At 43.0% G+C, this 27,372-nt stretch overlaps 1 protein-coding gene across 1 annotated transcript in view; it reads left to right on the top strand.

Annotated features, from left to right (window-relative positions):
• Window positions 1–19,503, top strand: part of LOC139368867 (UDP-Gal:betaGlcNAc beta 1,4- galactosyltransferase, polypeptide 5) — a 67,314-nt gene extending 47,811 nt beyond the window's left edge. The window contains exons 2-9 of the mRNA XM_071108309.1: window positions 6,282–6,401; window positions 12,742–12,855; window positions 13,413–13,540; window positions 14,609–14,725; window positions 14,975–15,162; window positions 15,319–15,441; window positions 18,124–18,225; window positions 18,793–19,503. Of these exons, the coding sequence (XP_070964410.1) occupies window positions 6,282–6,401; window positions 12,742–12,855; window positions 13,413–13,540; window positions 14,609–14,725; window positions 14,975–15,162; window positions 15,319–15,441; window positions 18,124–18,225; window positions 18,793–18,943 (1,043 nt within the window). The 3' untranslated portion in view covers window positions 18,944–19,503. The remainder of the gene's footprint in view (window positions 1–6,281; window positions 6,402–12,741; window positions 12,856–13,412; window positions 13,541–14,608; window positions 14,726–14,974; window positions 15,163–15,318; window positions 15,442–18,123; window positions 18,226–18,792) is intronic.
• The last annotated feature ends 7,869 nt before the right edge of the window (window positions 19,504–27,372 follow it).

Below are 27,372 nucleotides of genomic sequence, written 5' to 3'. Positions count from 1 at the left end.
ACTAGGCAAGGGGCAGTGATGGGAGAAGGGTGGGCAGGGGCATATCAGTATAAAATAATCCTATTGGACAGAATGGGAGGGGCCATCAGTATAAGATGTTCTTATTGGACAGACAGCAGAACTGGAGATCAGATCTGCATAGAAAGTTTGGTGTTTATTTTTGTTCTTTCTCCTCGATATCAAGTGCAGCCATGTGAGTCTGTGATCGTGGCTGGAGATTTGTCTCTCCCCTGATCATTGTTGCAGTTTCTGTTTTTTCCTTTTTTTCCTCTCTTCTGGATTTTGTGGGCAGTGTGCACATACACAGACCTGGCTCTCAAGAGAAGGCAGGCTAAGGTGGCCTTTCTCAATAGCAAGGCTATGCTCACTGAGTCTGTTAAAGCTTTCCTTAGTTTTGGGTCAGTCACAGTGGTCAGGTATTCTGCCACTGTGTATTCTGTTTAGGGCCAAATTTAGCATTCTAGTTTGCTCTGTTGTTTTGTAAATTCTTTCCAATGTGTCAAGTAATTATATTTTGTTTTCTCATGATATGGTTGGATCTAATTGTATTGCTGTCTTGGGGCTCTGTTTGTGTTTGTGAACAGAGCCCCAGGACCAGCTTGCTCAGGGGACTCTTCTCCAGGTTAATCTCTCTGTAGGTGATGGCTTTGTTATGGACGGTTTGGGAATCACTTGTTTTTTTTTAGGTGGTTGTAGAATTTAACATCTCTTTTCTGGATTTTGATAATTAGCGGTTATCAGCCTAATTCTGCTCTGCAAAAATATCCTCTGGGTGAAACACCAAATAATGCATGCAGAGTCTTTTTAATTTGGTGTTTGTCCAATTTTGTGAATTCCTGTTTGGTTCGCAGACCCCTGACCTCACAACCATGAAGGGGAATGGGTTCTATTGCCCTTTTGTGGTTGTATATTTAGCCTGTTCCTAATATTGTTATGTCAAATTTGATGGTCCGTTTGATTGCATAGAAGGCCCTTCTTGCCTTGTCTATCAGATCGTTTACAACTTTGTGGAAGTTACCTGTGGCGCTGATGTTTAGGCTGAGGTACGTGTCTTTTTTTTGTGTGTAATCTAGGGCAATTATGTCTAGATGGAATTTGTGGTCCTGGCAAATTGACTTTTTTTGGAACACTATTATTTTCGTCTTACTGAGATTTACTGTCAGGGCCCAGGTCTGACAATCTGTGCAGAAGATCTAGGTGCTGCTGTAGGCCCTTCTTGGTTAGGGACAGAAGCACCAGATCATCAGCAAACAGTAGACGTTTGACTTCCGATTCTAGTCGGGGCGTGGCAAATTTGTTTTAGTGCCTTCGCCAATTCGTTGATATATGTGTTGAAGAGGGTGGGGCTTAAGCTGCATCCCTGTCCACTCCACGGCCCTGTGGAAAGAAATGTACGTCTTAAGGCCAGAGCCAATTTTAACCGAACACTTGTTGGTTGTATATATGGGTTTTATAATATTGTATGTTTTTCCCCCAACACTGCTTTCTATCAATTTGTGTAGCAGACCCTTAAGCCTAATTGAGTCAAAAGCATTTTTGAAATCAACAAAGCATGTTAAGATTTTGCCTTTGTGTTGGTTTGCTTGTTTGTCAATTAGGGTGTGCAGGGTGAACACGTGCGCTGTCGTACCGTTATTTGGTAAAAAGCCAATTTAGAAATTTCCTCAGTACATTGTTTTCACTGAGGAAATGTACACGTTTGCTTTTAATGATAATGCTGAGGATTTTCCCAAAATTGCTGTTGACGTTAGTTATTGGGGTCATATTTGTCTACGCTTTTGTGGATTGGGGTGATTAGTCCTTGGTTCCAAATATTATTGGGGAAGATGCCAGAGCTGAGGATGTTAAAAAATGTAAGTGTAGTCAACTGGATTTTGTGTTCTGGATATTTAACCATTTCATTTAGGATACCATCAACACCACAGGCATGTTGTGGTTGGAGGGTTTGTATTTTACATTCTATGGGTTCTTCAGTTACATTGAGCTGATTTCTGATGTGCTGTTCCTTTTTCCATAGTGTGTTTCTGTATTGTTTTAGTGATTTACCATTGTGAAGGTGTAGGCTCAGGTTGTCTGGTTGGATAGGTTTCTCAATTTCTTTCTTTGGTTTGATGAAGAACGCAAAAACCTTTTTTATTGTTGTTAATTTTCTTAAGTTGTCTGCTTGACATTTTTGGATTTGATACGGAAGCTGAAAGATCAAATATACGGTCTACGATTTCTACTGCTAAGTTTACACCTTCGCTATTAAGAGAAGCTGTCTAGAAGGGATTGAATTAGTTTTTGGTTTTCTTAATATTATGCAGTTCCTTTGGCTTTGATGCCTCATGATTTGAGTATTGCTTAAGTTGAGTGGGATTTTGCTATGATAGGGGTGTCAGTGGGCTGACTGAACGTTCTGAGAGTATCTGAGTTGAGGTCTGTGATAAAGTAATCTACTGTACTACTGACAAGGGATGAGCTGTAGGTGTACCTACCGTAAGAGTCCCCTCGAAGCCTACCATTTGACTATGTACAGACCCAGCGTGAGACAGAGCTGTAGTCGTCGTGACTCGTTTTTGTTGGTGATTTTGTCATAGTTGTGTCTAAGGGTATATTTGGGAGGACATGCTGTCTGTGTGCTAAGAGTGTCAGGTTATTTTCCAGTTCTGGCATTTAGATCGTCAGACTAGTACATGTCCCTGGGCCTGGAAATGGTTGATCTCCCCCTCTAGGATGGAGAAGTTGTCATTGTTAAAGTATGAGGATTCTATTGGGGGTATATAAACTCAGCAAAAAAAGAAACGTCCTCTGTCAACTGCAATTATTTTCACCAAACCTAACGTGTAAATATTTTTAAGAACATAACAAAATTCAACAACTGAGACATAAACTGAACAAGTTCCACAGACATTTGACTAACAGAAATGGAATAATATGTCCCTGAACAAAGGGGGGGGGGGGGGGGGGTCAAAAGTAACAGTAAGTGTCTGGTGTGGTCACCAGATGCATTAAGTACTGCAGTGCATCTCCTCCTCATGGACTGCACCAGATTTGCCAGTTCTTGTTGTGAGATGTTACCTGCAAGATCCCTGACATTTCTGGGGGGAATGGCCTTCACCCTCCGATCCAACAGGTCCCAGACGTGTTCAATGGGATTGAGATCCAGGCTCTTCGCTGGACATGGCAGAACACTGACATTCCTGGCTTGCAGGAAATCACACACAGAACGAGCAGTATGGCTGGTGGCATTGTCATACTGGAGAATCATGTCAGGATGAACCTGCAAGAAGGGTACCACATGAGTGAGGAGGATGTCTTCCCTGTAACACACAGCGTTGAGATTGCCTGCAATGACAACAAGCTCAGTTCGATGATTCTGTGACACACCACCCCAGACCATGACGGACCCTCCACCTCCAAATTGATCCCGCTCCAGAGTACAGGCCTCGTGTAACGCTCATTCCTTTGACGATAAACGCGAATCCGACCATCACCCCTGGTAAGACAAAACCGTGACTTGTCAGTGAAGGGCACTTTTTGCCAGTCCTATCTAGTCCAGCGACAGTGGGTTTGTGCCCATAGGCGACATTGTTTCCGGTGATGTCTGGTGAGTACCTGCCTTACAACAGGCCTACAAGCCCTCAGTCCAGCCTCTCACAGCCTATTGCGTACAGTAATTGCAATGTATTGCCCTGGCCACATTTGCAGTCCTCATTCCTCCTTGCAGCATGCCTAAGGCACGTTCACGCAGATGAGCAGGGACTCCTGGGCATCTTTCTTTTGGTGTTTTTCCAGAGTCAGTAGAAAGGCCTCTTTTAGTGTCCTAAGTTTTCATAACTGTGGCCTTAATTGCCTACCGTTTGTAAGCTGTTAGTGTCTTAACTTCTTGACGCAACCCATCCCGTTAGCGGGATAATTTTCATCAACAACCGCTGAATTGCAGAGCGCCACATTCAAAATATTACTAAACATATTTCTATTCATGAAATCACAAGTGCAATATAGCAAAACACAGCTTAGCTTTTTGTTACTCCCCCTGTCGTGTCAAATTTTGAAAATATGCTTTACAGCGAAAGCAATCCAAGTGTTTGTAAGTTTATCGATCACTAGACAAAACATTATGAACACCTAGCATCAAAGTAGCTTGGTCACGAAAATCAGAAAAGCAATAAAAGAATCGCTTACCTTTGATCTTCGGATGTTTTCACTCACGAGACTCCCATTTACACAATAAATGTTCCTTTTGTTCCATAAAGATTATTTTTATATTCATAATACCTCCGTTTGTTTGACGCGTTATGTTCAGAAATCCACAGGCTCGAGCGGTCACGACAACTCAGACAAATTCCAAATAGTATCCGTAATATCCACAGAAACATGTCAAACGTTTTTTATAATCAATACTCAGGTTGTTTTTAAAATATATAATCGATAATATATCAACCGGCATTGTCTCTTTTTCAGTAGGAGAGGGAGAGACGATGGCTGCCATAGCTCTGTTGCGCAAGCAAAACTCATGCGAACACCTGACGCAATGTTATCTTTCTCGCTCATTTTTCAAAATAAAAGCCTGAAACTATGTCTAAAGACTGACACCTTGAGGAAGCGATAGGAAAAGGAATCTGGTTGATATCTCTTTAAATGGAGCGAAGGCAGACTATGGAACATGGAGCTTTCAAAATAGAAGCCACTTCCTGGTTTGATTTTCCTCTGGTTTTCGCCTGCAATATCAGTTCTGTTATACTCACAGACAGTATTTTGACATTTTTGAAAACTTTAGAGTGTTTTCTATCCTAATCTGGCAATTATATGCATATTCTAGCATCTGGGCCTGAGAAATAGGCCGTTTACTTTGGGAACGTTATTTTTCCAAACATAAAAATAGTACCCCCTAGCTGAGAGGTTAACAACCGTTCTACAGGTGCATGTTCATTAATTGTTTATGGTTCATTGAACATTCTGTTCATTCTGTGAAGTTGTTTGGATTTTTATGAATTATCTTTGAAAGACAGGGTCCTGAAAAAGGGATGTTTCTTTTAGGTAGTTTAGGTTTAGGAGTTTAGGTAGCACACATGAAGACATTTTTCTCTGTTGAGATAATTTCCTTACTAATTTCTAGTCAGATGTAAAATGTTCCTGTTTTAGGGCCTCCCGGGTGTCGCAGTGGTCTAAGGCACTGCATCGCAGTGCTAGCTGTGCCACCAGAGACTCTGGGTTCGAGTCCCGGCTCTGTCGCAGCCGGCCACAACCGGGAGGTCCATGGAGTGACGCACAATTGGCCTAGCGTTTTCCGGGTTAGGGAGGATTTTGCCGGTAGGGATATCCTTGTCTCATTGCGCACTAGCGACTCCTGTGGCGGGTGCACACTGACCAGGTCGCTATGTGTTCGGTGTTCCTTCCGACACATTGGTGCGGCTGGCTTCCGGGTTGGATGTGCGCTGTGTTAAGAAGCAGTGCAGCTTGGTTGAGTTGTGTTTCGGAGGAAGCATGGCTCTTGACCTTTATAGGTCGACTGGTTGGGGTGGGGATGTGTCTGGTGGTGGTCTGGGTGTAGGACCTCTTGGTGTGGATCCTCTTGGTGCACTTATTTTCCACCATAATTTGCAAATAAATTCATTAAAAATCCTACAATGTCATTTTCTGGATTTTTTTTTTTCTCATTTTGTCTGTCATAGTTAAATGATGATGAAAATTACAGGCCTCATCTTTTTAAGTGGGAGAACTTGCACAATTGGTGGCTGACTAAATACTTTTTTGTCCCACTGTATATATTTTGTTGACAAGCTTGAAATGGGCTTGATCTAATTTGACACAACAAGCAAAATCGCAAATCAAAGTTTAGCTCTCTTAATAAATCAGTAGGGGGAGAGAGAGTTCTGCCCTTATATTTACGTACCATATAGGAGTTTTGCCTTTGGAGGATATTCTTTTTATGGTGCATCCTCACTGGGCGCCCCTATTTTCATTTGGGTTAGTTTCATATTAGACACATCCATGCAGGATCTGAAATAAGCATTCCAGTCTGAATACACCCTTTATGAAAATGATTGCTCATTCAATGTTGGATTGTATACTGATGTTACAGTTCCCTGACAGAGTTAGCAGTGTCTGTTTTCTTCATTGTAGTTCTCACTTACAGTAGTTAATCCTTCCTGTTAGTGGTGTGGTTTCTAAATGTCTCCTCAATCTTTTTTGGCAGAAAATATACCAAATTGCAGGTAATTTTGACAGAGCAGGACCGTATGACTGTATCAATGAACTAACGTTTCACTCCTCTCTCCCTCCTCCTCTCTCCGTAGTAAATGAGTACCTGTTTATGGTGCAGGCCACAGGGATTCACATCAAGGACAACGTGAAGAATATCGGTGTTCAGGTTCTAGAGCAGGTGGTCAGAGGTGGTTACAATATCAATGGGACAGGTAAGACACAGCTAACACAGGTTCTTAATGTTAGGGCACAAGTCTGCCAACACAGGTTCTCGATATAATATGTTTCTTAACACTTCTACATTATTGTGGATGCTACCATGATTACGGTTAGTCCTGAATGAATCGTGAAAAATGATGAGTGAGACAGTTAGACACACCAATATCATACCCATAACACATGATAACCTCTCACCATTACAATAACATAGGAGTAGAGATGCATGATATATCAGTGAACATATCGGAATCGGACGATATTAGCTAAAAGTACCAACATCCATATCGGCTGATGTCTAGTTTAACGCCAAAGTGCAAAACCAATGTCAAAGCTGACGTGCATACCTATATAACGTAATGACGCAACATAAAATTTAGCACTATACGTGCAACACAACATTCCTATCCTAGCCCACAATGTCTGCTGTGTGGATCGAGCAGTCATTTGAAAGAGTAAGAAAATTTCAGCGTGACAACTCAAAGATGAAATCCATTAAAGCCAAGATAATGGAATTCATTGCCCTTTTACAATCAACCGTTCTCTGTTGTGGGTGATGTTGGCTTTCACACACTGGTCGAGCGGTACACACTACAAAGTGCGCTATTTTTCAGATGTTGCCCTATCGGAGTTGCACAGTAATAGCGTCACTGCTATTAGCTTCACGACATACATGCTATGGAATGCCGTTTGGGTCTTTGCGTGTTAAAATAAGATACAGTAGCACTGTCAAAGCTGTACAAAAAGCCACAAACGATGTGTTTTCAGCCACAAATTATGTGTTTTCAATACCGCGTTGGTAATAAAGCATAATTTGTTAGACTGCAACTTCTGGGGTAGCTAGCTTTAGCCTTGGTACCTAGCTAGAACCAATACAACCAGCCTGAAAACAATGACCAGTAGAAACTGCAGTCATTTTCATTATCCTTAGCAATGATTTTGGAAACCTTGTGAGTAAGTATTAGCTAGGTTGCCACTTGTTGTTCTCCTATTGAAATTGAACTTAAGTTCATGAAAATAAATAGCTAGCCAGCTACTTAACCCTTTTGCCCAAAGCTAACATTATAAGCAGCCAGCTAGCTTCATCTTGCTAGTGAGGCTCGACCGGTCTATGTGTTCTGAAGCTAGCCACAATAAGGATTAAGAAGAATAGTCTAATTTGCGGTTTGCCTTCAAAATTAAAGTGTCATTGACAGTGCTGCAAATGAATACAAATAGTAGAATTATGCCATACTTTTATTTTAAAGGATAAGCGCAAAGTCCACTGTTGTGGCTAATCCTTATTGTAGCTAGCTTCACATAGATGGGTCCAACCACCATTAATCAAATAAGAACTGTCTTATAAATGTAGGGTTGTTTTAGATGATGACACCTAGCTACAGTATATAGTTAGCTAGCTTGTCGCTTTGATTGTCGCTTTGCTATGTTTTTGGGGAAGAACATTGTTTGCATCCATGAGCTAGGTGCGCGAGACAACTTTACCAGCATGATTGTGACATATGAAATACGAGTGATAGTGTAGTCAATGTGTAATAACTATGTAAAAAGTTAATAAATGCGTTAAATTATTATGTGACGTGCAGTCATATTCAGGTCCTGACATGTTAAATAGTATATATTTTTTGACACTTAAAGACCCAAACGGCGTTCCGTAGCCATGACCCAAACGGCGTTCCGTAGCCATGACCCAAACGGCGTTCCGTAGCCATGACCCAAACGGCGTTCCGTAGCCAAGACCCAAACGGCGTTCCGTAGCCAAGACCCAAACGGCGTTCCATAGAAATCCTGGTTGAGAATGAAACGACTGAACAAATGAACAACGAAACAGCATAGCAAGTATGTGACAGAAATAGTTTTTTTTTTTTTCTGGTAATGGGGACATACGTAAATGCCATAAAAATAACTTTTTGGTGTGTGCGTGTGTGTGTGTAACCTTAACTAGGCAAGTCAGTTAAGAACAAATTCTTATTTATAATTCCGGCCAAACCCGGACAATGCTAGCCCAATTGTTTGCCGCCCTATGGGACTACCAATCACAGCCGGATGTGATACAGCCTGGATTCAAACCAGGGACTGTAGTGACGCCTCTTCCACTGAGATGCAGTGTCTTAGACTGCTGCGTCCGTGTGTGTGTTAACCTGTTGCGACGACCAAACCCGGATCCGGGATTCTATTTATAGACCTAAGCTCATTACCATAACGCAACGTTAACTATTCATGAAAATCGCAAATGAAATGAAATAAATATGCTAGCTCTCAAGCTTAGCCTTTTGTTAACAACACTGTCATCTCAGATTTTCAAAATATGCTTTTCAACCATAGGAAAACAATCATTTGTGTAACAGTAGCTAGCTAGCGTAGCATTTAGCGTTAGCATTAGCGTTAGCATTAGCGTTAGCATTTAGCAGGCAACTATCACAAAAACAAGTAAAGCCTTCAAATAAAATAACTTACCTTTGAAGAACTTCTGATGTTTTCCATGAGGAGACTCTCAGTTAGATAGCAGATGCTCCGTTTTTCCAAAAAGATTCTTTGTGTATTAGAAATAGCTCCGTTTTGTACATCACATTTGGCTACCAAAAAAAAAAAAAAAAAAAAAAAAAAAAACGAAAATTCAGCCCTCAAAACGCGAACTTTTTTCCAAATTAACTCCATAATATCGACTGAAACATGGCAAACGTGGTTTAGAATCAATCCTCAAGGTGTTTTTCCACATATCTCTTCAATGATATATCCTTCGTGGAAGCCTGGTTTCTCCTTGCTCTCAAATGGAAAAATAATTGCACCTGGCTTTACGCTCCAATTTCGACGCAGGGACACCAGGCGGACACTTGGAAAATGTAGTCTCTTATGGTCAATCTTCCAATGATATGCCTACAAATACGTCACAATGCTGCTAACACTTTGGGGGAACGACAGAAAGTGTAGGCTCATTCCTTGCGCAATCACAGCCATATAAGGAGACAATGGAAAACAGAGCTTCAGAAATTCTGCTCATTTCCTGGTTGATGCATCATCTTGGTTTCGCCTGTAGAATGAGTTCTGGGGCACTTACAGACAATATCTTTGCAGATTCTGAAACTTCAGAGTGTTTTCTTTCAAAAACTGTCAAGAATATGCATAGTCGAGCATCTTTTCGTGACAAAATATCGCGCTTTAAACGGGAACGTTTTTTATCCAAAAATGAAATAGCGCCCCTAGAGATCAAAGAGGTTAACTATTTAACTGTACTGGAATGCTTAAAAGGCAGCAAAAAAATGTCATATTGGTTATATCTGGGGATTTTTGGCAAGGAAATATCGGTATCGGCCCAAAATTTTAATATCGGTGCATCACTCCATAGGAGGTTAGCATTTTTTGGGGGGGTATGATATTTGTGCATCTAACTTTCTCACTCATCATTATTCATTCAGGATTCTTCATAATAGCATCCACATTAATGTAGAAGTGTTTAGAAACATATATTCTTTACAATAAAGTGACTACATTATTTTGCATTAATTTCTGTTGGGCACAAAATGATCTGAAACACAACCAAAACAAACAGCAAATGGGTAATTTAAAAAGTTATAGTCAATCGATCAATAATATAATTATTCTCTTAGCGAAACATTTTATCTTTAATTTACAATCTGTAGAAACTAAGAATAGAAAAATTAAGCACAGTTGGAAAAATATATGCCAAATAGAAACTGTACGGTGTTCAGAGATAGATGGGAGGGGTTGAGGGGAGCTGAAGGGTGGGGCTAAAAAACAACATAACTAATGTAAAATATACTGTGTCCGTAATGTCAAATATACAGTGTCCGTAATGTCAAATATACGGTGTCCGTAATGTCAAATATACGGTGTCCGTAATGTCAAATATACGGTGTCCGTAATGTCAAATATACGGTGTCCGCAATGTCAAATATACGGTGTCCGCAATGTCAAATATACGGTGCCCGTAAAATGTATAGAAGTTCAGAACTTTTGTGAAATCGCACAGTTGAAAAGGATATGGCAAATTGAAATCAAAACTGGATGGTGTTCAGAGATAAATGGGAGGGGTTGGGGGGAGCTGAAGGGTGGGACTAAAAACAAACAGGCCCAACCTCTACTATTGTAAAGTGTACTGTGTCCATAAAATGTATGTATAAGCTAGAAGTAGAAGCCTAAGTGTTGTTGTCCATAAGTTTACTCCAATTAGGGGAGGGGTGGTAGGGTTAGGGGAAAATAATAAAGGAAAATATTTATTTACTTACAAATATTAATGGGGATTGGAAATGATGCAGACAATTGAATTGATGGAACCCACAATCTATCTGCAATATTAAAGCTGTTCTACCTTCTAAAAAAACCCAGAAAAACAGCAAATGCATCCATTAAGTTTGTAGAGTCACAAGCTTGTTGTAATCATTGTGAATATGGGACCAAATACTAAACTTTTGACTACTTTAATTCACGTATACAGTACCAGTTAAATGTTTGGAGACACCTACTCATTCCAGGTTTTTTCTGTATTTTTACTATTTTCTACATTGCAGAATAGTAGTGAAGATATAAACTATCACATAACACATATGGAATCATGTAGTAAAAATATATTTAATATTTTTCAAAGCAGCCACTCTTTGCCTTGATAACAGCTTTGCACACTCTTTGCATTCACTCAACCAGCTTCACCTGGAATGCTTTTCCAACTGTCTTGAGTAGTAGTAGTTCCCACATATGCTGAGCACTTGTTGGCTGCTTTTCCTTCACTCAGCGGTCCAACACATCACAAACCATATCAATTGAGTTGAAGTCGGGTGATTGTGGAGTCCAGGTCATCTGATCACTCATCACTCTCCTTCTTAGTCAAATAGCCCTTACATAGCCTGGCGATGAGTTTTGGGTCATTGTCCTGTTGAAAAACAAATGATAGTCACACTAAGCGCAAACCTGACGGGATGGCGTTTCGCTGTAGAGTGCTGTGGTAGCCATGCTAAGTGTGCCTTGAATTCTAAATAAAGGCCGTGTCATCAGCAAAGCACCCCCACACCATCACACCTGCAGACATGCAGAGATCATCCATTCACCAACTCTCAAATGTGGACTAATCAGGCCAAAGGACAGATTTCCACTGGTCTAATGTCCATTGTGTGTGTTTCTTGTCTCAAGCAAGTCTCTTTTTATGGGTGTCCTTTAGTAGGGATTTCTTTACAGCAATTCGACCATGAAGGCCTGATACTCAGTCTCCTCTGAACAGTTGATGTTGAGATGTGTCTGTTACTTGAACTCTGAAGCATTTATTTGGGCTGCAATTTCTGAGGCTGGTAACTCTAATGAACTTATCCTCTGCAGTAGAGGTAACTCCTGGTCTTCCATTCCTGTGGCGGTCCTCATGAGAGCCAGTTTCATCATAGCACATGATGGTTTTAGCGACTGCGCTTGAAGAAAGTTTAAACGTTCCGGATTGACTGACCTTCATGTCTTAAATTTACAGTCCATCATTACTTTTTCTTTGCTTATTTGAGCTGTTCTTGCCATAATACGGACTTGGTCTTTTACCAAATAGGGCTGTCTTCTGTATACCACCCCTACCTTGCCAGAACACAACTGATTGGTTCAAACACATTAAGAAGGAAAGAAATTCCACAAATGAACTTTTAACAAGGCACACATGTTAATTGAAATGCATTCCAGGTGACTACCTCATGAAGCTGGTTGAGAGAAAGCTTTGCACATTATTGGCCGTCATCAAGGCAAAGGGTGGCTACTTTGAAGAATCTCAAATATAAAATCTACTTTGATTTGTTTACTACATGATTCCATATGTGTTATTTCATAGTTTTGATGTCTTCACTACAATGTATAAAACATTAAAATAAAGAAAAACCCTGAAATGAGTCGGTGTTTCCAAACGCTTGACTGGTACTGTAAGTGAATTTGTCCCAATGCTTTTGGTCCCCTAAAATGGGGAGACGCTGTACAATTTTTGAGATGTGTAACTTCTAAACAGTTCACCCGATATGGATGAATATACCCTCAAATTAAAGCTGGCAGTCTGCACTTTGACTTCATAGTCATTGTATCATTTCAAATCCAAAGTGCTGGAATACAGAACAAAAACCCAATACCTTTGGAGCTCATTGTAGTAGTCTAAGGTGTCATAATTAATGAGTTCTCTCTGGCTGCGTCTAGGCCCCCTATTCCTTTTTATAGTTCACTACTTTTGACCACAGCACAAGGTGAATAGTGTGCCGTTTTTGTACACAGTCTGTGTGTCCGGACGATTAACACTGAGCAACATACTGGCAGTAGTGGAAATGTATTTAGGTTAGGCCATTGATTTCTCCTTCTGTCTGGGACCAGATTATGCCTATGACTTCAACCTGAGTGAGAGTGATGTGCCGCCCACCACATACCTCCCCGACAGCTTCACCTATTTGTCCTCACAGATCTGCCCAGAGAGACTGCCCTCCATGAGTGAGTACACACACACACACACATGTTTGTTTTACTATCCTTGTGGGGACCAAACAGGTTGATTCCCATTTAAAAATCTGATTTTCTATAACCTTAACCCCAAATCCCTAACCTTAAACCTAACCCTATTGTAAACCTAAGCCTACAATATCTTTTTTCCTTGTGGGGACCGGCAAAATGTCCCCACTTGTTTCCTTGTTTTTACTATCCTTGTGAGGACTTCTGTTCCCCACAAGGATAGTAAAACCATAAACACACACTCTAGAATATTGGCCTTAAACCATTAGCTAGTCACATGGTACACATGTTTGATTTATTTCAAGCACTACTTTCAAAGAGTTCACTTCACAATGAGATTGGTATTTTATACCTATAGAGTTCTATTCTGGGCTTTGTGCTCCACTAGCTAGTTAAGTGAAAGACTGTTACCTCAGTTCTTGAATGTCAGTTTATTTAGTTTTACGAGTGTATATATGGTTGCGTGCTGTCCTGTTCATTCAGTGTTGACCTCTCTCTCGCTCTCACTCACTCACTCACTTACTCACTCACTCACTCAGAGGGGAGGCTGGAGGTGAATATGAGTGAGATGGCTCTGGAGGATGTGGAGAGGGTTCTGTTGAATGCTGAGCCTAGCATGACCCTGGGGGGCTACTGGAAGCCCAGGGACTGTGTCCCACGCTGGAAGGTGAGTTAGTGATTGGTGCAGTCCATCACACGCACTGTCATACTACACATGCATGTAGCCTGTATAGGACTCTGATGGAGGCACTGTACTGTACAGTCTGGATCAACACATCAGCCCTGGATAATGTATTTATTAGTCTTTTTAAAATTGAACTGAAAATATATATTGCACTTCAAGAGTGTGCAGCCAGGACTACATTCCTCCCATGTCTAACTTCTTCTCAAGGAAATTAAGGCACACAAACACATTCGCAAAACAGAGCAGCCAAACAGTGACACTAAATTCCAGCTAGATGTGTGTGAACCAGACACTGTTTCTGCAGGAAGACAGCTGATTGACAGAGGGGGTTTGATGGTTGACATCTCCATTTCCCTACTCAGGCTCAAAGGAAACCTAAAGACATGTTCTGGAACTTTGGCAATTATTATTTTTGTTTTTACCTCCTGCTTTGGGATGGATGTGTCAATGTGTAGTTCATACATGCATCATCTCTGAGAATAATTACGGTCTTACCTCACTTAGCCACGTAACCCTAGTTTGAAAGTGACCGTTTTTCTGGAACTTGTGCTGAACCATTTTCCATACAAGTTCCCCCACATAGGCCAGCCCTCTAGCAATTCGAGTTCTAGCCAATGAGCTTCAGCCCCTTGCCATTTGAGTGACAGCTAACCACTATATGCACACACAGCAGAGCGAGAAAGAGAGCAATGACGTGGTGCACATCTCTGCACAAGTACGCAATTTACTGGGATCAGTTTTGGCTTGTGAGCACTTCATTCAGAACTACTGGCTAAGAAGTATACAAAAGTACTGGAGAATCTCTTTAAAGCTGCTGCTGTTACTAAGATGACTCTTCTAAAAACCAAAACCAGGGAAAGCATTTAGTTGGCCCTCTCCAGAGTGACCTTCAATCCACCTATCCCCGTGCTATGATCAGTAAATGCCATATCTGATTGTGTGACATTTATATTTTTGAAAGGCCTGTTGAAATACTTAAATGCCTTCTTCCTTACTTCTGTAGTGGCCTTATCTGATGTGTAATAATGTTGTTCCCCTCCCTATCCCTAGGTGGCGATACTGGTCCCATTCCGAAACCGCCATGAGCACCTGCCCATCTTACTCAGACACCTGATACCAGCACTACAAAGACAGAGGCTACAGTTCGCCTTCTATGTTGTAGAGCAGGTAAACACGCATGCACACACTGCTTCGGTATGTGTGGCTCACTGGATAACCACAGAACTGCTTGGGTATGTGTGGCTCACTGGATAACCACAGAACTGCTTGGGTATGTGTGGCTCACTGGATAACCACAGAACTGCTTGGGTATGTGTGGCTCACTGGATAACCACAGAACTGCTTGGGTATGTGTGGCTCACTGGATAACCTCTTTCTCTCCTCCCTCCCTCGGACCACTCCTCCCTCTCCTCCTAGGTTGGTAGTGAGCCCTTCAATAGGGCCATGTTGTTTAACGTGGGCTTCCGGGAGGCTATGCGGGACCTGGACTGGGACTGTATGGTGTTCCACGATGTAGACCACATGCTGGAGAACGACAGGAACTACTACGGCTGTGGAAACATGCCTCGCCACTTCGCTGTCAAACTCAACAAGTACTCCTACATGTGAGTCTCTCACAAACTTTCAGACACGCGTGTGTGTATTGTCACGTGCTAACACACACATACACAATTTTTCCATTAGTTGGAGTTGTCCAGGTTTCTCCTAACCATTTCTTAGATATGTGTGTGTAATGCTAACTCTGTGTGTGTGTCCTCTAGGCTTCCGTACAATGAGTTCTTTGGTGGCGTCAGTGGTCTAACAGTGGAACAGTTCACCAAGATCAATGGCTTTCCCAATGCATTCTGGGGCTGGGGAGGGGAAGACGACGACCTTTGGAACAGGTGAGGAGAACGTCCACACGCTTCACTCCTCCCTTTTATTACTTCCTGTACTCATACAGAGCATAAACAACACACACACCTCCATACACACACCATGTCCCCTGTGACAGGTTTACAGTGTGAGGCTGTCGATAGTGTTGACATTGTTTAATTGCAATTCAGTTTTTTTTTTTTTTTCCTTTTTCTCCCCAATTTCATGGTATCCAATTGTTAGCAATTACTATCTTGTCTCATCGCTACAATTCCCGTACGGGCTCGGGAGAGACGAAGGTCGAAAACCATGCGTCTCCGAAACCCAACCCAACTCGCATTGCTTCTTAACACAGCGCGCATCCAACCCGGAAGCCAGTGTTTCCTCCAATGTGTCGGAGGAAACACCGTGCACCTGGCGACCTTGGTTAGCATGCACTGCGCCCGGCCCGCCACAGGAGTTGCTGGTGCACGATGAGAGAAGGACATCCCTACCGGCCAAACTCTCCCTGACCCGGACGACGCTAGGCCAATTGTGCGTCGCCCCCCGGACCTCCTGGTCGCGGCCGGATGTGACAGAGCCTGGGCGCAGCCGTGGCACAGCTAGCGCTGCGATGCAGTGCCCTAGACCACTGCGCCACCCGGGAGGCCCTGCAATTCAAAGTCGGGGTTACGAACCCGAGTGTGGTCGCGGGAGAATTTCAGTTCGGTCACAGCACATATTGTATGAGACAATTTAAATACGTTTTTGAGAAAGATACAATTTGATTTGACATTGTATTTGTCACAAACACATGGTTAGCAGATGTTAATGCGAGTGTAGTGAAATGCTTGTGCTTCTAGTTCCGACAATGCAGTAACAACCAACGAGTAATCTAACATAACAATTTCACAACTACCTTATGCACACAAGTGTAAAGGAATGACTAAAAATATGTACATAAAAAAATATATGAATGAGTGATGGCCGAGCGGCATAGGCAAGATGCAGTGGATGGTATAGAGTACAGTATATACATATGAGATGAGTAATGTAGGGTATGTAAACATTATATGAAGTGGCATTGTTTAAAGTGGCTAGTGATACATTTATTACATACATTTTTCCATTATTAAAGTGGCTGTAGTTGAGTCAGTGTGTTGGCAGCAGCCACTCAATGTTAGTGGTGGCTGTTTAACAGTCTGATGGCCTTGAGATAGAAGCTGTTTTTCAGTCTCTCGGTCCCTGTTTTGATGCACCTGTACTGACCCCGCCTTCTGGATGATAGCGGGGTGAACAGGCAGTGGCTCGGGTGGTTGTTGTCCTTGATGATCTTTTTGGCCTTCCTGTGACATCGGGTGGTGTAGGTGTCCTGGAGGGCAGGTAGTTTGCCCCCGGTGATGCGTTGTGCAGACCTCACTACCCTCTGGAGAGCCTTACGGTTATGGGCGGAGCAGTTGCCGTACCAGGCGGTGATACAGCCCGACAGGATGCTCTCGATTGTGCATCTGTAAAAGTTTGTGAGTGCTTTTGGTGACAAGCCAAATTCTTTCAGCCTCCTGAGGTTGAAGAGGCGCTGCTGCGCCTTCTTCACGATGCTGTCTGTGTGAGTGGACCAATTCAGTTTGTCTGTGATGTGTATGCCGAGGAACTTAAAACTTACTACCCTCTCCACTACTCTTCCATCGATGTGGATAGGGGGGTGTTCCCTCTGCTGTTTCCTGAAGTCCACGATCATCTCCTTTGTTTTTGTTGACATTGAGTGTGAGGTTATTTTCTTGACACCACACTCCGAGGGCCCTAACCTCCTCCCTGTAGGCCGTCTCGTCGTTGTTGGTAATCAAGCCTACCACTGTAGTGTTGTCTGCAAACTTGATGATTGAGTTGGAGGCGTGCATGGCCACGCAGTCGTGGGTTAACAGGGAGTACATGAGAGGGCTGACAACACACCCTTGTGGGGCCCCAGTGTTGAGGATCAGCGGGGTGGAGATGTTGTTACCTACCCTCACCACCTGGGGGCGGCCCGCCAGGAATTCCAGGACCCAGTTGCACAGGGCGGGGTCGAGACCCAGGGTCTCCGGCTTGATGACTAGTTTGGAGGGTACTATGGTGTTAATTGCTGAGCTGTAGTCGAGGAACAGCATTCTCACATGTTATTGAGTAAATTGAGTATTTATTGGTTTCTTTTCATTTTAATAAGAGAGAACCTTCAATTCATTGCTTTTTTATTTGTTGATGTAAAAATCGAAATTGACAGATTTATTTTTAAGGTTGTGCATTAGATTTGAGGTGGGTTGGGGTCTCAATCAATTCTTGGGAGAAAAAGTGGGTCCCCAGAGAAAGTTTGAATACCACTGCCTAAACCTTTACATTAACCATTCAGAATGAGTGCCTAAACTTAATGTTTAACCCTATCCAAAACATTAAACTTCTAATTTTGACATTTGGGACAACTTAGAAATTTGTTGTGTAGTGAGACTGTGAGAACTAGTTGGACACACAGCAGGCATTCTTCCTCCATTTGTCTTTGCCATACAGCATTGTTATCCCCCCACACACACACACACGACTCAGAGTCCACTCCCACTGAAGCAGATGTGTCTATTGCGCCCCAAGCTTTACACAATCACTGACAACAGTATGTACTGTACAGTTTGTGCTGTGTCTTTTGAATTGTTTATACCATGCCGTTGTGAGTGTGTGACTCTGTAGTGTTACTGTGTGTCTGACAGGGTGCAGTACGCTAACTACACGGTCAGTCGGCCGCAGGGAGAGTTGGGTCGTTACATGTCAATCCCACACCACCACCGTGGCGAGGTGCAGTTCCTGGGAAGGTTAGTCTCTCACTCACACACACACACACGCACACGCACGCACGCTCACACACACACGCACACGCACGCACGCGCACACACACACACGCACGTGCGCACACACACACGCGCACGTACGCACACACACACACGCCACTCTCTAGTACACTAACACACATCCCCGGTGATACTTGGGGATTTGGATAAAGAGGGTGTTTGTGAGAGGAATGCAGCCCCGGCCCATGTGAGCCAGTCACATGAAGAGTCCGAGTTAGTGGCTTTCAGGGATTTCTCCACTGCTCCAAAGATTTTGCATGTGACTTGCTTGGGAGCTGCATTCCAAGCATATCCTCTCTACTCTCATTCCTAAATACTTAACATCTTTTACAAGTCAGCAGTTGGTCGACCACGTCAAATTGAGCTGTCGTAAACCTGGGGTATTTCCCAATAGTCTACCATGACTTCCTTCTGGTCTCTTCTACTTCATCTTCTCTGGGACCCAAACTGACCTTGGAACAGCGTCTAGGCTCGTGGCCGGCAGACTTTATTCTGCTCTGTCTGATCCCTGTCTTTCTTCTGTCCTCCCAGGTACACTCTTCTAAGGCGCTCTAAGGAGAGACAGAGTCTGGATGGGCTCAACAACCTGCGGTACTCCCCCCTATTGTCCCGGAGGCCTCTCTACACCAACATATCAGTCAGCCTGAGCAGGAAGCTAGCCCCTATAGCAGACTATAACTGACCAGGAAGCAGCGGGCCACACAGCCCCCCGGGGAAACGAAGTCATTATGGACGTCAGCCATATCTCACCAGTCACAGCACTCCTTAGGACTTTTTAGTTAATTTACTTTGATTCAGTTTTTTTAAGCAAAAAAAGACATGCAGAACGGTGTTGATTGATCAATCCTCGTGACATGTAAGGAGAAAGCCGCACTCGTTTTGTGCTGTGGTCCATCAATTGCTTCTATCATCCGGGCTTCTCCACTCTTCTGTCTCCACCTGCCCTCCACACCATTTTGGGCCTTTAGCATTCATTCTTTCATTAATGTGTTCAGTAAGTCATTAATTCACTCATGGAGACAATGGCAACTGTAACCATAAGGGAAACAGGAACACGTTCCCTCTATAGGTCTGTGGTGTGGAGGGGACAGTAGTGTAGTTTGTGTATGTGGCTGAAGGAGTTAGGTTGTACACACAAATCTGCTGACACAGTCCCTAGGCTTTGATTTTATTTTGACCTTGAATATTTGATCTGAATATTTTTCATTGACTTATTGAACCTGTGAAAAACAGACACACACAGAGTAGGTCCTCACAGCTGGCTCTGTGTAGGACATGGAGGGAGAGAGAGACGCTGTGGACAAAGGTATAACATTAGCTTGACTGACTTGTGTGCAGAGTGGCTGACTGGTCACAGTAGACACACCTTTAGCTAAATAAACATACTAGCCTAGCAAATTGAAAATATTTGACAGTACAGTGTGAGTGAGAGAGGGATAGCTATGTATGTGTGAGAGAGAGGGATAGCTATGTATGTGTGAGAGAGAGGGATAGCTATGTATATGTGAGAGAGAGGGATAGCTCTGTATGTGTGAGTGAGAGAGGGATAGCTCTGTATGTGTGAGTGAGAGAGGGATAGCTCTGTATGTGTGAGTGAGAGAGGGATAGCTCTGTATGTGTGAGTGAGAGAGGGATAGCTATGTATGTATGTGTGAGTGAGAGAGGGATAGCTATGTATGTGAGAGAGAGGGGGATAGCTATGTATGTATGTGTGTGAGAGAGAGCGGGATAGCTATGCATGTGTGAGAGAGGGATAGCTATGTATGTGTGAGAGAGGGATAGCTATGTATGTGTGAGAGAGGGATAGCTATGTATGTGTGAGAGAGGGATAGCTATGTATGTGTGAGAGAGAGGGATAGCTATGCATGTGTGTGAGAGAGAGGGGGATAGCTATGTATGTGTGAGAGAGAGAGGGATAGCTATGTATGTGTGTGAGAGAGAGAGGGATAGCTATGTATGTGTGAGAGAGGGATAGCTATGTATGTGTGAGAGAGGGATAGCTATGTATGTGTGAGAGAGAGGGATAGCAATGCATGTGTGTGAGCGAGAGGGGGATAGCTATGTATGTGTGTGAGAGAGAGGGATAGCTATGTATGTGTGAGAGAGAGAGGGATAGCTATGTATGTGTGAGAGAGAGAGAGGGATAGCTATGTATGTGTGAGAGAGGGATAGCTATGTATGTGTGAGAGAGGGATAGCTATGTATGTGTGAGAGAGAGGGATAGCAATGCATGTGTGTGAGCGAGAGGGGGATAGCTATGTATGTGTGTGAGAGAGAGGGATAGCTATGTATGTGTGAGAGAGAGAGGGATAGCTATGTATGTGTGAGAGAGAGAGAGGGATAGCTATGTATGTGTGAGAGAGGGATAGCTATGTATGTGTGAGAGAGGGATAGCTATGTATGTGTGAGAGAGAGGGATAGCAATGCATGTGTGTGAGCGAGAGGGGGATAGCTATGTATGTGTGTGAGAGAGAGGGATAGCTATGTATGTGTGAGAGAGAGAGGGATAGCTATGTATGTGTGAGAGAGAGGGATAGCTATGTATGTGTAAGAGAGAGTGGGATAGCTATGCATGTGTGAGAGAGAGAGATAGCTATGTATGTGTGAGAGAGAGGGATAGCTATGTATGTGTGTGAGAGAGAGGGATAGCTATGTATGTGTGAGAGAGAGATGGCTATGTATGTGTGTGTGAGAGAGAGAGAGCTATGTATGTGTGAGAGAGAGGGATAGCTATGTATGTGTGTGAGAGAGAGGGATAGCTATGTATGTGTGAGAGAGATGGCTATGTATGTGTGTGTGAGAGAGAGAGAGATATGTATGTGTGAGAGAGAGGGATAGCTATGTATGTGTGAGAGAGAGAGATAGCTATGTATGTGTGCGAGAGAGGGATAGCTATGTATGTGTGCGAGAGAGGGATAGCTATGTATGTGTGCGAGAGAGGGATAGCTATGTATGTGTGAGAGAGAGATAGCTATGTATGTGTGTGAGAGAGAGATAGCTAAGTATGTGTGAGAGAGAGGGATAGCTATGTATGTGTGAGAGAGAGATGGCTATGTATGTGTGTGTGAGAGAGAGAGAGCTATGTATGTGTGAGAGAGAGGGATAGCTATGTATGTGTGTGAGAGAGAGGGATAGCTATGTATGTGTGAGAGAGATGGCTATGTATGTGTGTGTGAGAGAGAGAGAGATATGTATGTGTGAGAGAGAGGGATAGCTATGTATGTGTGAGAGAGAGAGATAGCTATGTATGTGTGCGAGAGAGGGATAGCTATGTATGTGTGCGAGAGAGGGATAGCTATGTATGTGTGCGAGAGAGGGATAGCTATGTATGTGTGAGAGAGAGATAGCTATGTATGTGTGTGAGAGAGAGATAGCTAAGTATGTGTGAGAGAGAGGCATAGCTATGTATGTGTGTGAGAGAGAGAGATAGCTATGTATGTGTGAGAGAGAGAGATAGCTAAGTATGTGTGAGAGAGAGGCATAGCTATGTATGTGTGTGAGAGAGGCATAGCTATGTATGTGTGTGAGAGAGAGAGATAGCTATGCACATGGGCTTGTCAGCATCCTGTTTTCACTGCTTTGAGGGATTTCTGATGTCAGACACATGTTTAGTGAGTCTCCTAAACTGAAATGTTCACTGTTCACATCATGTCATGCAGTTTAAGCCTGTCTCCCAATTCACACTATTTTCCCTATAGGCCTGTGTGTTCCAAAATAATGTGTAACACTGTATAGGAATAGGATGATGTTTGAGAGGCAGTCTAAAACTAGAGACCCTGTTCTATCCCCTTTACCTAAACAGAAATGTTTATTCATCTATAGGGTCACTTGCGATGGAGCCTGCAGAGGCACTTTCACTAGTGTCTATTTAAAGAGACACTGCACTGTGTTTGCAGCTGCTTTGTGTAATGTCATTCTGACGTTGGTTAGACACCGTGGCAACGCTTTCCAGCCCCCCCCCCCCCCCCCATCCTGCTGGACTATGATGACGGTGCCCTTAGGCACTGCTCAAAGGTCAGAAAGTAACTGCAGACACAGATTAAGTCATTAGCAAGTGGTTAATCTTTAGCCAGTGTGTATGCCTGTGTGTGGGAAAAGTCTGAATACTGGCGTTTGTGTTTGGGTGGTATGCTACATGAGACCTCACAAACTAAGGTACATTCACCACTCCAAATATCTTCAGCAATTCCAGCCCTTCGTCTTCTCGTCTGTGTAGATATGTGTATTTTTGTATTTGTAGTTCTTAAGGATCCCCATTAGCTGCTGCTATGGCAACTCTTCCTGGGGTCCAAACAAATGAAGGCAAAAATAAAACGGTACATCATACAACATTATTACAGTAGAACATTTATAATCCCATCATACGTGTGTGTGTGTGTGTGTGTGTGTAGAGTGCATGTGCTAGTGCGTGTGTGTAGAGTGCATGTGCTAGCGTGTGTGTGTGTGTGTAGAGTGCATGTGCTAGCGTGTGTGTGTAGAGTGCATGTGCTAGCGTGTGTGTGTGTGTGGCAGTGTTTGAGTGAATTGGTTTTGTCACAGTACTGAAGTAACATCAAATGTGGTCCTACTGTTGTCTCTGTTCAAAGGCCTATATTCCAACACACCGGCCTCTCCATGTCTTGGTGTCTCCATAGCTTTAATATACTGATAGTTCATTTCACACACATCGCCTTGTCAAATCATTGACTTTCTTCAGATTTATCATTGGGGAAAAAAAGTTTTTTTGTGTTCCCATGATATGACGGAGGCGGGACCTCCTTTTATTTATTTAATCTTTTAAAGATGACTTCCTGTGATTGATTGATTGATTTTGTTGTGGTGGTGATGATGATGATTCCGTAAACTTGCTGTGAGACAGGCTGTGTTAGAAGCACTGAAACTTGTGGGCGTGAGATTGAAAGTTCAACCTGTGTGGAAAGATGTTCCAAATTAACCCCTGCCCCTAAACTCTATGCACTTAGATTTGAAACAATTAGCAAAATGGTAAGGGCTCCACCATGCCTTTTTAAAATGCTAGTTGGAATGTCTGCCATATTGCTTATACCTGTCCAATCCACTTGGATCTATACACATGCATAGAGATTAGGATCTAGAGGTTCATTTTGGATTTTATATGTTCGTTAAATCAGCTGAACCGGCAATGTAGACGTAGGCCATTTTGTGTGACAACCACAGGAAGAGGAAGACGCCTAATTATAAAGTCACTTCCTCCTGCTAAGCACCTTCTGTTTCTTCATCGATAATCAATGGTGCTGATCTGCTTGCCCTTCGATTGGGGGAGCCACTCACTACGTGCTGCCTGGGAACCAATCCTGTGTGTAGATAGCTACAGGAAGTACCCCTCTTATTGGTTAATCCTTCCTCTTTTTAATGTCACCCAACTAGAAGCATGTGTTTACTTACCTACTGTGGCCAATCACGTTGGAGGTGCTTAGTGGAGAGTTGTTGACATTAGCTGCTAGTTTCTCTAAAGTCTTCCTCTTCGAGTGTGTTTGATTGAAATGGTGGAGCCTGTTAATGCCAGGGGCCCAGGTGTCATTTACAAGAGGTTGTTGTTTTTTGTTTGTAAATATTTAGGTTTTGTTTTGTTTTCAAGCTCTGCTCTGCTCAGAGCCTGAGTTTGTAGGCTGGAGTGTTCTGATTCGAGCCCTAAGGTTTCCACTACTGCTGGAGGAGAGGAATAAAACCCAGTAGTAGTGCTAACTTGAGGCCTGGGTGTGAATCACCCTGCTGTCTGTCACTTCTAGGTTAACCCCAGACCTTCAAGGTAAGTCCCAGTCCAGACCCGAGGCCTGCAGCCTCTGGTTCTGTTCCTTTGCCTTGAACCAGTGAGTGACCTAGACCTGGGAAACCAAGTAAACATGTACTGTAGTATACTGTCTTGTCAGTGACATTGGTTGGTCTTTACAGTGCTGCAGCTCTCGAGGATTAGGACTGGGGACACCTTGGTTTAGGCATGGTCTTACGTCAGATAACCCAACGATCGTCTTAACGGCGTGTCCCGTTAGAATAACGCCATCTGCCGGAAGACAATGTGGTTTAGATTGTTGTTCTAACTGATCCTGTGTCAGTGTGGTATGCCCAGAGCTCAGCCAGGGTGTGCTGCAACACCCCGGTCTTGTCAGGCTCCTCTCTGACTGAGCAGAGCCATGATCTGATCCATTCTGTGCCAGTCCAAATGAAGGGCTCAGTGCTGCTCCTCCCTGGTATGACTAGCCACTGTTATTATTATTCTGTCTAGATGTACATGTAGCAGACTGGATAATCATGGAGGCTAGTCGTCTCAGAGATGAGCACTGACGCCCTGACAGACTGGCAAGCCTTAATAAAAACCTCTTTCATTTATTTCACTGTTTTCACACGCTTACATTTTTTTATGAGCAAATCTATTTAAATTGATGGAAAAGGTGCATATAAGATAAATGTCCACTCTGTAAATATTATTATGTCTAGTGTTATTGAAAAGAGAAATTAAAGGTCTTAAATCCCGACAAATGCTTAACGAACAAGGGGTTCCGCTGAGTTCCTTCTGGTGCCATGGACCTACTTACCCTCATCAAGCGCTACATAATCACTTTCACATTATTGGTTCCAAACTCATTGTAGATAAGGAATAATGTAAGGGTTAGTCCATCAGCATTAGAACCCATCAGCGTTCTGGAATAGTTCCCATTGTCATGAGGTAGATGATGTGGGTCATCTCAGTAGTCTAAAGTGGTAAGGTGTAGGTGTAGCTTATAGGCAGTGCTTGACTTGGGGAGGAGCTCACCAGAGCTGAGTACTGACACCTCAAATGTTCTCCTGCTTGAGCTCCTGTTCCTCTTATAGAATATCAGCTCAAAAGTATTGTGGAGCTCCTGCACCTAAATATAAACGGTACCGGCACCCAAAATGAGTACCGGAACCTATTTCAGTCCAAGTCAAGTACTGCTTATAGGGTATAGGGAGAACTACATCAGCCAGAAACACCATTATGTTTATAGTAATGGGACAAGGAAGCGAAACCATGTTCCAACTGCTACCAACTCCAGATTATACACCCCCAAAATGTGTTTTTGTATAAAGGCAAATTAAAAGATGAAAAAATACATGACTATATTACTAATATATCTTTCTCTGATTGTAAGGACTTTATTTCTCCTTGAATTGAAGCCATTTGAAGCCACTTGTAAAACTCGATGTCAGCCTTATGTCTGTCTGTCTGCATTATCTTTTGTATGATTATTTTTTTTACCATCGTTATTGTCAAAGTACTCCAATAAAATTAACTTTAAACGATGTCCATGTGCTCTGAAATTATTATAATTAATGGAGCCATGTTGGCTCAGAAAAGGGCTAGAAATGGGAGGAGTAAGGAGAAGAGGGAGCGGTCAGAGCTAGTCACACCAGTACTGTAGGAAAACTAGACCAAATCATGTCTCCTGTTAACAGAACTCTCTCCACTGCACAGCTGTTCTGTATCAGATCAGTGACTGGGACAAAGGTTTTGGTTGTTTAATTTTGTGTGTGTGTCATCTGTCACAGCAGGGAGCAGAAAGAGAGTCTTAGAGGAGGGTCACAGCTGCATTTAGTGGGCGACATTTAGAACATCAACAACAGCGCATCTCAGGTTAGCCCACTGCAGTCACCCGCCTTTTCATTTGGCTCCATTCAATCGTCTAAAACCACTAGGAGACATGCCACAGAATTGTACTGTGTCATATGGCCATATTTGCTCATTCATATACGCTCTGTGCAGTGACACACAATTATTTTGACAGTTTTATTAGAAAAACGTGTTTGAATGTGAAAGGGTATACCTAATCTGTTGCACAACTGAATGCGTTCAATGTGTCTTCCACATTTAACTTAATCGAAGTCCATTTCATCGGTGCCTGGGGAATGTGCGTATGTACACTCAACCAAAATATAAATGCAACATGTAAAATGTTGTTCACAGGTTTTAATGAGCTGAAATAAAAGATCCCAGAAATGTTCAATATGGACAAAAAGCTAACATCCCTGTTAGTGGGCATTTCTCCTTTACCAAGATAATCCATCCACCTGACAGGTATGGCATATCAAGAAGCTGATTAAACAGCATGATCATTACACAGTTGCACCTTGTACTGGGGACAATAAAAGGCCACTCTAAAATGTGCAGTTTTGTGTCACAAAACAATGCCACAGATGTCAAGTTTTGAGGGAGTGTGCAATTGGTATACTGACTGCAGGAATGTCTACCAGAGCTGTTGCCAGAGAATTTGATGTTAATTCCTCTGTCATAAGCCATCTCCAACGTCGTTTTAGAGACTTTAGCAGTAAGTACAAACGTCCTTACAACCGCATACCACTTGTATGGCGTCATGTGGGCGAGCGGTTTGCTGATGTCAACGTTGTGGAACAGAGTTCCCCATGGTGGCGGTGGGGTTATGGTATGGACAGGTATTTCCAGCAAATTCGCACAGCCATTGAAGAGTAGTTTTGACAACATTCCACAGGCCACAATCAACAGCCTGACCAGCTCTATGTGAAGGAGATGTGTTGTGCTGTATGAGGCAAATGGTGGTCCCACCAGACACTGACTGGTTTTCTGATCCACGCCCCAACTGTTTTGTAATGATCTGTGACCATCAGATGCATATCTGTATTCCCAGTCATGTGACGTTCATAGATTAAGGCCTAATTAATTTATTTCAATTTACTTCTTGTATGAACTGTAACTCAGTCAAATCTTTGACGTTGCATGTTGCGTTTTATATTTTTGTTCAGTATATGTATGTACGTGCGTTTGTGCCTCTCTCCAGTAGTCTTTATGCCACTAAGACTTGGCCTTCAGTGCTGATGAATGGCAATTCCTGATTCTATGGGTAGCACTCTGTTCCTATTCTGTGTGTGTGTTTTGGTGTGTTTCAGTCACTTCCCTTCATATCAGCACACAAAGTGACAAGCCTCAGAGCTGCTCTCTCTCCATCCTGTGTCTGTTCTCTAGGTCATCCATGGTTGGGTCCCTCTGTGCCTCGCTGCGTCCCCAGGGAGGGAGAGGGTAAAGTTTGCTGGAGCGGGCACCCAGCTGTTCCCTGCCCATGGGGCCCTGCTCACTCTGTGTGTTTGCTCTATCCTGCTGTGTGT

Source organism: Oncorhynchus clarkii, chromosome 16 (assembly GCF_045791955.1).
Source record: "Oncorhynchus clarkii lewisi isolate Uvic-CL-2024 chromosome 16, UVic_Ocla_1.0, whole genome shotgun sequence".
NCBI lineage: Eukaryota > Metazoa > Chordata > Actinopteri > Salmoniformes > Salmonidae > Oncorhynchus > Oncorhynchus clarkii.
This window is presented reverse-complemented; position numbering and strand designations above follow the sequence as displayed.